Consider the following 13,030-nt stretch of genomic DNA (forward strand, 5'->3'; position numbering starts at 1 on the left):
GGATTCAGTCTGCTAATGTTCCTTTAGGATTTTTACTTCTTATGTCTATCAGTGAGATTGGCTTATAACTTTCTGGATTTTAGCAAGCATCTTTTGTTTGCTTTACAGTCTTTTATCTCCTGTGCAAAGTGCTTCTCGTGGGATTTGCTGTCTTAGATAATGACATCATCATCCATATGCTTATGTACCCTTAAACCACACACCCACACTACATCGAATCAATCACCGAATCTGTCAGCTCCACCTTTTAAATTCCGTAGCCACTCAGTGTCGTTATTCTTCGCATCCCGTCAGCTCTACATGAGTCGAGATGCTCGTGTCTCCTTCTCTGATCGCCCTCTCCTAGTGGCCCCACTGAGCTGCTTCCTCCATAAGTGTTGCTCCCTCCCATCAGCTTTCCGTACTGCAGTTAAGATGAACTTGTAAAGTCACAAATTCTATTATGCTACATTCTTTCTTAAAATTTTTCAGCCACTCTTCATTGAATTTCTTTAAGCTCCTCAAATTGGCCATGTTTTCTCTCATGTCAAAACCTCTGCCTGTGCTGTCGCCTTTGCTGGTTAACAGTCACATTAGTACACAAACCAAAAACACCCATGTGGCAGATCAGAGGCCCTGAAGGAGCAAGGTTCAGGCAAAAGATTGGCTAGACCGGAAACAGTTAGTGGAGGAAGTACAAAAGGCAGTTCAGGAGCTGAAGTTTCAAGCCTTCTCTGTTTCATCATTTATTTTATGCTTGGCCTGGCCTGGCGTATTTTGTGGGACCTGGAGGTGAGTTCTTAAAGGGAGCTTGCCCTGGTCGACCTTTGTGCTCGCTTCTGGATGGCACAGTTTGTGGGTCACATGGAAAGTTCTTACATCGTCAGGTGGTGAGGAATGGTTGAAGGTGCCAGGGATGGTTCACCTGGCCAACGCAATACTTGAAGAACTGTCTGGTAAAAAGGGGAATTAAAAATATTTGTGTACATTGATGACTGCAAGGATATAAATAATTAAAATGTACAGAAATACTGAGGAATGCCAACTTTATCTTCAGATTATGAAGAACTATCTAAAGTCTAGAACTGCCTCAGTATGGAAAGAGCTGCCTCCTGAGACACTCAGTTTCCTCTTGTGTAATGTATTCAAGCCATGCCTGGACAGCTACGTAAAGGAAATTTATATATTAGGGCAGGGGCTCTCAAGCTTTATCCAATTAAATCACTGTCTCTGGGGATGTGACACAGAGTCAGTAGTTTTTGAAGCTTCCTAGGTGATTCCAAAACACAACATGTTTGAGAAGCCCTGCAGTAGAGGGAGGTTTCAATTTCTCTGTGGTTTTCTGAGTCAGAAGTATCTAGAAGATAAGAAAAAATACAGATTTCCAAACACTACCTTGTAGCTTCTAAATTAGCAGGGTTAGGTGAACTGAAGGAATCTGTCTGATTAAGATTACTCCCAGGCATTTCAGTTTTCCAGCAGGGATTAGAAACCACTGGATTATATGATCCTTTTTAAATAGAGTGCATTGTGCATTCATAATCCAGCAAGGCATTGGCAAACTCTTTTATGCTGTACTTGTGGACAAATACATAATAAAAATGGAGACAACTATACTAACACAAAGAGTGAGTTTTGAATCCAAAGGTATCTGAATTCAAATTCTAGTTTTGTTATATACTACTTATTTGCTAACAAAAGTTTACTTATTCTCTCAACCTTCTCATCTTGAAATGGAGTAATAATAACCATTTTATAGATTCATTTTGAATTTTAAATAGAATTATTTATGGAGAGTGTCATTCTAATATAGTGTCTAGTTATATTGGGCTCTTTTCTAAATAATGCAGTTCTTTGCTGAAATTAATGGGTGGAATCATGGAGCATATACACATGGCTGATGAGTGTATGTACATTTCCTGCTGATTTTTAGCTTTGATGTTCTGGAAATCCTGGTTTTAATATTCTGTTTTGGCTCAGGTGTTATAATTGCTATTTTAAAGACGGTAGGGATAAAAAATAATGCCTTTCACTTGCTGTTACTTTTATGTGAAATATAAACCATGCCTAACATTTTTTTCTAAATAGGATATTTAAGATGAGAAGTTTTAATTAATTGTACTATAAGTGGTAGGGGAGAATTAACTGTGTGCTTTTTTTTTATCACAGGTTTACAGGAATTATTTATGAAAATGGAAAACTGTGAAGAAAGAAAAAGATAGCAGTTGGAGTTAAATTTCCTGGAGGAATATTTTGCTTTTGAGGTGTCAGCATTTAAAAACGATATGCTGATTTGGAAAGTCCCAGGAGTAAATTGCAAAATTCATTTTTTTCCATTCAATCAATGGATTTTTTAATCCTTCCTTGGAGTTGATGGAGAGAGGTGTTGTGCGACGGGAACGCGGCATGCCGGGGTTCTCCCGGTGACTGTGTCTTGGATTAGTTTCCTGCTTTCGTGAAGAGATTCCATTCTGGAGGGTAAGATCTGATGGGATGGATTTGTCTTCAGAGATGAACAGACATGGGAAGAATCCAGTGAGTCACAAGCTAGAAGATCAGAAGAAGGTAATGCAAATTAATTTCCTTTTGCTTGGGCCTCTTAGTTTATGCTTATAGAGAATTTTGTAAATTGGAAATGGATGTGCTTTAGGAGATAAAACAATCTATTATTTCATGGAAATAAATCCTGCCTGATAGCCAAATGTTGCTATGGGTCTGGAATTCATTACCAGTTGGTGGTTTTGTTTCTTTTAAGTCTCCTGAATTCATCCACCCAGTGGGTTGGCAAAGGATTCCATTGTGTTCTCTCTTGACTTCATCCTTGTGGCCTGTTGGGCTGACCTCATGTGAATGGTGTTCCGAGATCCAGGGTGAGGGGTGGGTCGTGGGGTGTCTCTGGAGTAATGGGGCAGTCCGAGGTCTCCTAGAAGAGAACACCTGCTTTGCTTCTGTTAGCAGAGGCATTGTTGCAGTTGAAGTGCTCCAGTTTCATGTCCTTGGGGCAGAAGCCTTCTCATTTTTACAGCTGGCCTGGAGAGTGTTGAGGTGACTTTATGCTTTGGTTTGACTCTTCCAAGTGTGTTGTTGAGGGAACTAATGGAAAATATCAAAAGAGGATTGTGCTAATATATTTTTTTAAGGGTTTAGAGAGCTCCTGAGTAAGAAGCTGGGAATTGAATGCCAAGGGTTGCATTTAAACCACATTTTTTTTAAACCTTTTTAGAAACTCTTACCTCCTAAACTGCTGCATTGTAGTGAGAACCATCTAGACAGCACTTATCAGAAGGGTCAGAGAGGGTGCCCAGGAGAGAAAGCCCACTCATAATAAGATTATCTTTGGGGTGTTTTCATTGACTCCATTAGCACAGGAGAGGAGTGTGGGGACCCAGTGGCCAAGGAACAAAAGAAAGGAGTAACGAGAGAAGGGAAAGGAGATTTTTAGTTAGACCTGTGTCTGAGGGGCATGATTAAGGTTTGCTTTTGTATCTGTCTTAGAAATTTGTTTACTAGTCACTTTGTACCCTCAGTAAACAACTAACTCTTTCACAGTTTTAGAGGTAAGAAGTGTAGAAGAGGCTGTACAGAGTCAATAGCTTATTAATTTTTCTGACATGATGACCAATGCCATTAGAATGGGAGCTACAGTGATTCCTCTGCATCAATCCAGGCAGAAATGGATGGATTATTTATGCCCAGTTTGGTTCATTCATTGGGTTTACCTGCAGTATAAATAAATCTTGGAAAATACTAGATACTGTAAAATCCAACATGCCTGGAATCAATTTTCAATTTAGTGTGGATATAAATTTCTGAACAAACAAGTGTATTACCAAGAATGCTATTGGTGTTGCAAATGGTCAGTGCTTTTGTTTGTTTGTTTCCCCTACCGGCACTAAGGATGTTAATCCAGATAAGAAGGCAAGCTAAGTTTCCATCTAAAGTGTGCTCTGCAATTTCTTAGCTACTGAGGGGCCATTTAATCATTGTTCTCTGTCCAACTTTTAAAAGTGTCCTTACCTCTGAGAGTAATTTGCCTACTGTAGTGGGTGAGAGAAGAGGGAAGTGAGTAATCAGTAAGCAGTTAACATTACAGAGTTCTAATTTTTGACAGAAGTTCTGCTCTTCTGGCAGAAAAGAAAAGTACTTCTGTACTTGCTATCCTTTCTATTCCTAAACAAGAGGTAGTTTCTGCAAACACAGAAGAGAGATTGCAAGCTGAACAATAGAATGAATTCTGAAGGTCACTCTGAAAATTCCTCGTATGGAACTTTAAACAATAATCTGTAATGATGCTTAGTTTCCCAGGCCAATCCACAAAGGACTGTTCAGCTCAAAAAGAATAGTAATAGAGTTTATACAAAATATGGAAAGCCATGATTCTGTGGGAAAGTTAAAAAGACCGGTTTGGTTTTCTTGGACAAGAGGCCCCTCATTTCACTGTAGCCCCATTTTCTGGTTGGTGGGGAGATGGTGGAAGAATGAGCATTTCCAATGAGTAGTATTAACATGGAAAGTGGTGGTGTAATGATTTCCTGGTCACTCAGTTGGTGTGGGCAGTCAGTGAATAAGCCAGAGATGAAGATACTGATTGATCAATTAATCAATGTTTATTGTTCAGATTTATTGTGTATCAGCCTCAATGCCTAGTCTCAATGACAGCTTTGGGAGTTTGTATTAAGGAGAAAAATGAAATGTAACATCATAAATCTTTGTATACAAAGCTCTGGATACAGTCCTGCCATCATGCAATTGCCAGTAGAGATTATAAAGTCATAGAGGTAATTACTTCAAGTGTTTGTACTCCATGATGAATTTAACAGACACGATGTTCCACATCAGTAAAATAAAATGCATTTATTCTAACTCACAACTTAATCCAAAGGTGAAGCATCTTTTTGGTATTACTGAAAAGCGAGTTCTTTTCTCAAGCGTTTGTTATATTGTAAACATTCAAAGCAATGTATATTGAATTGGCTTCAATATAGTCTCCTACTTTGGAGACACTGCAAGACTGATTTCTTTGTTCAGTCTACAATTAGCTCACTAGCTTTTGTTTTTTGTAATCATTGTGCTCTGCTTTTAAGTAGAAACTCTTAGGATACTGAACTTGTGAGTTTGTATCTGTTCTGTTGCAGTGAGTAGATGAGTATCAGGGAAGGCGTAATTTATAGAGTGCTTACTATACACCGGGTACATGCATGGTTCCTTCCTACTTATTAAGAAAGTATCTTCCTACAGAGATAAAAGCTGCTTTTTACCTCCTTAAGAGATTTGGTTCTGCAAAAATAATGATCGGCTCTTCAGAGTATACTAAAAAAAAAAATGTATAGGTTATTGTTTAAAATTAAAGAGCTCAAAAGTATATGTGACTTTTTGGGCTTCTTTTAAATACTGCTGCATCTCCTTACTAAATCTGAACAGAGGAAAACATCTGAGAGTTAAAAAGTATCATATCCACAAGTCCTCTCTGAAGTGTTCTTCATCACAGATGAACCAAAGATGTGGATCTTAGGGGAGGTGAGAATGCTTGGATTAGTACAGGGTAGGTGGAATTCAATTGCCTTTTTGATTTCTGTGATTTTTATTAGTACAACTTTCAGTTAGTATTGGCACATAATGTGGCTCTTGGCAAACAGTTTCTGGAATGTTCTGCATTGGAAATTTATCATGGCATCTTAAAGCTCCTGAATGCTGTAATGAGGTGTTTTATTTTTGAAAACTTGACCTTTTGACCCTTGTTTTCTCATTGATGCCAGTGAGGTTGGTATATTGCTTTTTCACTTATTTTATTGCTTTGTAGGATTTTTTTTGCAAAAGCTCCCAGAATCGTGAAAGCCCAATAGTTGCAAATGTCACTTCTATACAATTAATTGTGACCTTGAACTGAAAAGCAGAGCTCAGTGGATTTTACTGTCAGTCTAATTGCAGCAGTTTGCAGTTCAGACAGCCCTGGGACACTGCCTTACCGCTCCATGATTATTTGTGTAGTAAACCAAAGCATTTGTCATAGCCAGTAATTTACTAGGTACTGCTAAAAAGAGTAGCAGGATACACATTTTGAAATTAATGACAATGATATGCAATAAATACTGACTTGTTGGAATGATTTTGTTTCTCTATTCTCTATATGCAATAAATACTGACTTGTTGGAATGATTTTGTTTCTCTATTCTCCAAACCAGAAAGGGATGAGCAGTATTATTGCATATATGCAGAGATACTTACTTTTCTGGAAATGTCATCTCAATTTTTACTTCCTAAAAATCATGTGTTTTACATGTTCATTAGCATTATTTTCACACTGCCAGGCAAAAACTTCAGGATAAGTTCCAATATACATCTTTCTAAGAGATGGCAATTATTTCTCAAGTGACACACACTGGATGTAGTGAATGAGTGTTTGGAGTGTGGAAAAATCATGTAAAATGAAATAAATGATTGTATGAATTAATATAAAAGGGGATGCTGATCTGGAGAAAGTGTGTTATTTAAAGGGAGCTTCTGTGATATCGTGGACTTAAAATCAAGTTTAAATGGGGGGTTAGAGAAAGGATCATCTGCAGGGGACAGCAAGCACTTCAACAGTCTATTCACACAGACTAGTTCTGTTGTTTTAATTTGACATTAAACAGAAGTGCAGTCCAGCTGTGTACCCATGTACAACTGTGTTAGACAGTCTACTAATTTTACTGAAAGCTTTACCTACTAGAGATAGTCAATACCTTACACAGCAAACGTACTTTATCAATTTAAAGCTAGCCCAGTTGTTCTTTTACTATTTTTTAGTGTGCTGACTCTTTCCATTTGGACTGCATTTGTTGCATTTTCTTGCAGTGATGGTAAAACAGCATCATGTAGGTCTCAAGAAGTGTATCGGAATTATTCTCACAGGTGTTGAAGACCACTGGAAATTATTTATGTTGGAAAATGATTAAAGATGTCATCTTAAGATAAAATATGAAGATAGGTCACTGAAGAAGAGAAGGCTTAGAATAGGTCCAGCCTTTTGTTCCTTGATCTTCTGGAAGGATTGCCTCCTTAAATGGTGCTTGATTTTTTATAAATTGGCCTGACTTCTTTTTTGTTAGTCTGTACAAGATACGTTAAAAGGACCAGGAGGGAGGATGGGGTTTCTGAAACAAAACTGCATCATTTATTAATCATCTGATCCTGAAGCATGACTGCTAATATGAGTGGAATGTCTGGGGGTTTCAACAAAATTGGTTAGTCATTCAGTTGCTGATCATCCAAACTTTTAACTTTTGAAGTACATCGAGCAGCCATTTGGCAATGTTGTTATACAAATCTGGAATACATGTGCAGACAAAAATATGAATGTCTCATTCGCAAAGACACTAGTACTGGGATTGTGGCATGCAGTGGCACTGGTTAGGACTGGCCCTAATTCCTCTTTCTGCTGCTCCATTGTCTCTTAAAAACAAGGTGCTGCGAAGAGCCACTTTGCCTGGAGCTCTCTAAGGACGAGTCAGATAAGGTGGGTGCTTTGTTTGCTCAGCAGGGATCCTAGGAACTTCTCTCTCAGGTCTAAACTTGGGTAGAAACTCCTTTAAAACTTCTCCTGTCATATCATAGGTGGTCGTCCAATAGGCTTCTGAAGGTTGTATGGCCTCTTGCTTCTTTTACTTGGCAGTATACATTTTCAATGTACACAACCTTGGGATAACAGGAAGAACTGGAAATAGATGAAAGTGAATACTATATGCTATGCTTATGGTTCTCCTTCTTTGTTCTAAATTAGATCATGTTCTTTTTCCTGATTGGTGTATTTAAAATGTCAACAGATATAATGACCACATAATCTTCATGTAGATAAATAGACAGGCTTGAGATATATAATACTTGAGTTATGTGATATGGGTTTCTAACATTTTGAAGGCAGAATTATCTGTAAGTTGTTATTGTTATTGTCATTAATTATGATTTCAATAATAATGATTACTAACATATGATTAATAAATTTAGTAAGGTTTAATTTCCACTTCTCCTTAAGCCCCTTTCTTTGTCTTGATATTAACATGTGAGTTCTTGTGATGTTTATCATTTCATAAAGGAATGACTGAGACAAATTATTTTCTTCTGAAATACATTGAAAAAATATATATATACACAACACATAAAACTTGAAATACACTAATACACCAATTTGCTCTCATCTTTTTATACATATATCACTATATTTTTATATTTTTGTATCTAGTATTTATGTATGTATATGTATAGATGTGCATGTGTGTATATATATATGTATGTATGTATATATAAACTTTTTAAAGAAAATATCATAGTTTGTGGCCTGTATTAAGTGGCCAATCATATCTCTGTCAGTTTCTCTTTAGGCTTGTGTTTTAAAAGGGGCTGGGACTTTTCTCCATTTGGCCATATAAATATATACATTTGAACAGAGCACAGGCATTGTAAAATGATCATTCAGCCATACCCGATGGCATCTCTTGACATTCCAGGTGAGTATAAACAGGTGCCCTGAAATTCCAGGAAGCTTATGCTGAAGTAGCCAGATGGCAGGAACCTACAGATGCGGGGAAATGAACCAGGAAGGGGCTTTGAGTGTCAAAATCAGGGACGTAGACTTCTGCTTATTTCCAAGGGCCTAAGACTTGAGACTAATCACAAAATCAGAATGTGAGTTAGCACTAGAATGAAGTGGGGTGGGGGGGAGAACAAGGTGTGCACACAGAGTCAGAGAGCCAGAGATGAGTTAGGGGCACGCTGAGATGCCTGATTTGCTTTTTAAGGACAGGCTACCTGTGGGTGAGCAAAGCCCTCGATTGGACAGCCCCAGGACGTGGTGGGCAGAATTTTTTATGTTTTCCTTACAGAGGGACAGACCAGATGTCTCTAAATCTGATGATAGTCAGTGTGAATATACAATGCCAGGGATAAGATTGACATGAAACAGCAGATTTAATGCCATGTTACAAAAGCAGTGGACATAAGAAATTCTGTCAAATTTGTGTGAAAATTTGGAAACTTTGTATGAGAAATAAGCAGAAAACCTTAAATATTTGGTCTTCATTTGTGTTCTGAGGGGCAGCAGCATTCTTACCTGGGTGCATATAAGAAATGCAGAGTCTCAGGCCCCACATGAATTAGAATGTGCATTTTAACAAGATCCCCAGGTGATTCTAAGGCGCAGTGATATCTGAGAAGCCCTGTCCTAGAGACCTTGTCTGGGAGCTCCACAGATTAAGCTCTAGTTGCCAATTGTGAAAAGATGCGTTTTATATTCCATCTTCTGGTTCCTGTACCCCATCCCTGACTCCCCTCCCTGCTTTTCCAGGAATCACCACACAAATGAACTACTTGCACTTAAATCATTATTTCAGGGTCTGCTCTGATGGAAACCTAAATTAAGACAGTCTATATCTAGAGCTCTGGAATCCATACAGTGTATTTGTTTCAATCTGCTAGTATTAGACTCGATGGTGATGCATCTATTTTAAATTTACGTTCCTCAAGAATTCTTTTATCTTGCTTATTCATTCCTGTTGTATTCTTGGATATCCTGAGTGCATACCCAGACAGATGATACTGCCAACACTCGCACAGGGCGGCTGGCCCCGCCTCGCAAGCACCCAGTTGGCAGGTGCCTCACAGACAGCTGCTGCCACCACCCACTGCTGCCCCACTGTCGGCCTCTGCAACTGAAATTGTCCTGAGCAGTTGTGCTGAAGGAGCTGCCAGCACCTCTTTCCATCTCTTGTCTTCACCCTATTCACTCAAATCCAACAGAACACAAGGCATTTAGTGAATCTGGTGTTGGGGATTTGGGATGGCTTTTTATGTGAAATTCTCCTATTCACTCTTTTCCTCTAGGGTTCCATGCCAAGGAAGCTATATATACAAATAGCAATGGCTCAGTGGGAACAAAGGACTAACATTATGAAGAATATGCATATAAATTCTCCCAAATTCTCTAAATGTAGGTCTTCTTTGAGAGGCTTTGGTGCCTTTAAGTCCAGCAGCCAAATCTGGGCTTTCTAGTCTCTCAAAGTTGGAATCATTTTTCCAATGAGCAGACCTGAAAATGCCAACCAAGTTAGTTGTATGGATGGAGGTGGATAGAGACAGCCTGTGCCAAGAGGAGGACCCCGTGAGGTGAGCTTGCCGTGAACGAGCAATACAGTGGTGGAAAATGGTGATGCCCATGACGTACCTTTAGCAGAAAGGATCACTGTCAATAATGAAACATGACCCCCTTTCTCACTCATGACCTGACCAGGCAGGCTAGCAGTGTCCTTGGGAGGACCTGATACAAAAGAGTGTAGTAAGTAAGAGCAATAGATCTAGAGTAAGACTTCTGAGTTTAATTTTTGGCTCTGGGACTTTGTCAAATTACTCTTCTGTCTTTTCCTTCTTTTCTCCTTTGTGTTGTTTCATAGAACGGGAGTATTGAAAACAATTGCATGTAAAGCATTTGGAGCTATGCCTTGTGCCTAGAAAACACTCAGTAACTCATAGCTCTTGCGGGGGAAGTAGGCAGTTGGATGTGGTCTCTGTGGACAGAGGCCAGAATGAGCTGATGGGTAGAAGTCACTCCCTCCTCATCACTTGACTTCCTGTGAGCCCCTGGAAGCGTTGGTGCTGAATGACATCCACATCAGCTCCACTCACAGAGGCCCATTTCAGACTTCTCTCTCCCATCTATGTTTAACAAATTAAACACTCTTAAATTGTTTTCAGGAACCAGGTTCCCCAAAAGGTGAAAGGCTTTTTATTTGGGAGTGGGACAAAGCACACGTGCGTGCGCACGTGCGCGCGCACACACACACACACGCACACACACGCCACAATCACATGGAAGTGAAACTAATCCACCAGTCCTAGATTACTCACCCTTGCCCCAGGGTAGAATTTTCCTGTGGGTCTGAGCATTCTTCCCTGATTTATATGGAACTTGGTTTAGTGGTCCTTTGGAGACTGAGGCTCGGCATGCCTGTTTCCTGGAAAGAGTCAGAGGGTGGTGGACACTCTGGATAGTTTATCAAAAAATATGGATTTAAGGTCCACGTGTGACTAGAGCTCAGCCAGTTGAGCAGTCTGTGAGTTCAAAGACTTACTTTCCTTAGAATGACAAGTTTGAGAAACCAAAATATTTTCTGGCCATGGTATGCTGAACAAAAAAAGTTTTCCTTAATTCATGGTACATTTTGAATAAAAACTTAACTTTCTAAATACTAAATATTAGTATAAGTTAATTTCTATTTTCAAGAGGAAAAGAGAATGTTGAGCATGGGGAAAGTCCTCAGTGCATCAGCTGTGCCTGCTTTATTTCTGTCATTACCAACATGATACTGAGAATGTAAAAATTGTATGTAACAAAGATACATGATGAAGCACAGTAAAATGTTAATTGTAGAGGCTAGTGGTAGGTATATAGCTGTTCCCTGTAAAATTCTTTAACTTTTCTGTATTTTTTAAAATGTATATAACAGAACATGGAGAAGTATATTGATAAGATATGATGCTTGCTTTCAAAGTATTTACATTATGCTACCGTAACTACAGTTTCTCTGCCTTGATCTTCCTCCTCCATATCACTTGGTGATCAAGAGAGCTTTGATTTTAGAGGAGTTCACGGACACTGGCTCAGGACTTCTATTACTAGTCATTTAGCTGCAATAGGTAGTTTTTTCAATTGGTCTGGGATCCTAAGCAGCGTTTCTTACATGATGTGTATGGAAAATACACTCACAATTTTCAACAACTGAGTGAAAAATCAATTTTAGGACTCCATCCCATATGTATTGATTTTTCCTTGACTTCAAAATAACTTTTGTATATTCAATTATTTGCAAGTTTCATAGAAAAGTATGACTATTGTGCTCCAATTTGAATCTTGAGATGTTGATTCTAAGCATTAATGCAATAAAAATAGATACAGTTTTATCATTTTGGAATCATTCTCCATGATCAATTTTTTTACATTTTTAGAGAATAAACTATCCCTTATAGATACTTCTTGATATACATTACCCTGGACAGTGTAGTTGGTCAAAATTTCATTAAAAATGTGCAATGTTAAATTGCCAGTTTTAGAAGCAATTTCTTGTGAGCATTTTTGCATAATGGTAAAGTAGTTCCTTAGTGCCTAATGGAAGTACTTCTTGGCTAAGAATGTCCTACAGTATATTCAAAAGATACTACATATTGCTTGCTATCTTCTGGTTAACTAACGAGGCTTTGGGAAGTTATTGCTTTAGAGATAGAGAAAGAGGTTGGTAGATTCAGGTTAGTAATGCTGCTTTTAGTTGTAGTATGTATGGTATTGTAGCATAATGTTTAGTTTAAAGATGGAAATTATCAGTTTAAGAATTGAACGCAAATTTAAATGAGACAGAATTTCAGCTGAATTCAATGTGTACTTCTGTATTTATGGAGTGCCTACTAGAGCTCTGACGTAGGTAACACACACACACACACACACACACACACACACACACACACACAGTAAAACACATTTTATTGTATTTACTGCATTACTAATGAGTGTCTATATCCATCACTTTCGCCTTGTATAACAAAGTGGATTAGGCTCTTAACCAATATTTGAATATTTGCCAATAATTTATGCAGCACTTTTCCCTGCATTTCTGTCCACCTTCACATTCACCCCACAGCTGTGGAGCTACACGCCAGATACCCTCTATATCTGCTCCAGGGACAGACCTGCCCAGGGTCACAGAACTCACCAGGTTGCCTCATTTTGTTTTGCTTAGTTGTCTATGATTTATTTAAAATTTTTATCTACCTATGTTTGGCATGATTTCTATGTGTATGAAAATTACATATCAAATAATTTATGTTATTGAAAATACCTAATTTGTTAACATATTGTTAAGAATCTGAATAATGTAAATCTATAGAAGCCTTTTTGTTTTTTTATTAAACTTCTATGCTACATATGTCTGAGTACAATCTACTTTATTTGAGCAAATGTTTTTCAAGAGCTTTTCAAAATGACTGAGAAGCTGTGAAAATATGAGTCCAGATCTGGGTGTCAGCCAGGTCT

General features: G+C 38.3%; 1 protein-coding gene across 5 annotated transcripts in view; it reads left to right on the plus strand.

Annotated features, from left to right (window-relative positions):
* Positions 1 to 13,030, plus strand: part of NAV3 (neuron navigator 3) — an 859,400-nt gene that overhangs the window by 236,049 nt on the left and 610,321 nt on the right. For all 5 annotated transcript variants that reach the window (XM_057487521.1, XM_057487524.1, XM_057487525.1 and 2 more), the window contains exon 2: positions 2,149 to 2,544. In XM_057487521.1, coding sequence (XP_057343504.1) covers positions 2,473 to 2,544 — 72 coding nt within the window. In that variant the 5' untranslated portion in view covers positions 2,149 to 2,472. The remainder of the gene's footprint in view (positions 1 to 2,148; positions 2,545 to 13,030) is intronic.

This window comes from Manis pentadactyla, chromosome 10 (assembly GCF_030020395.1).
Source record: "Manis pentadactyla isolate mManPen7 chromosome 10, mManPen7.hap1, whole genome shotgun sequence".
Classification (NCBI taxonomy): Eukaryota; Metazoa; Chordata; class Mammalia; order Pholidota; family Manidae; genus Manis; species Manis pentadactyla.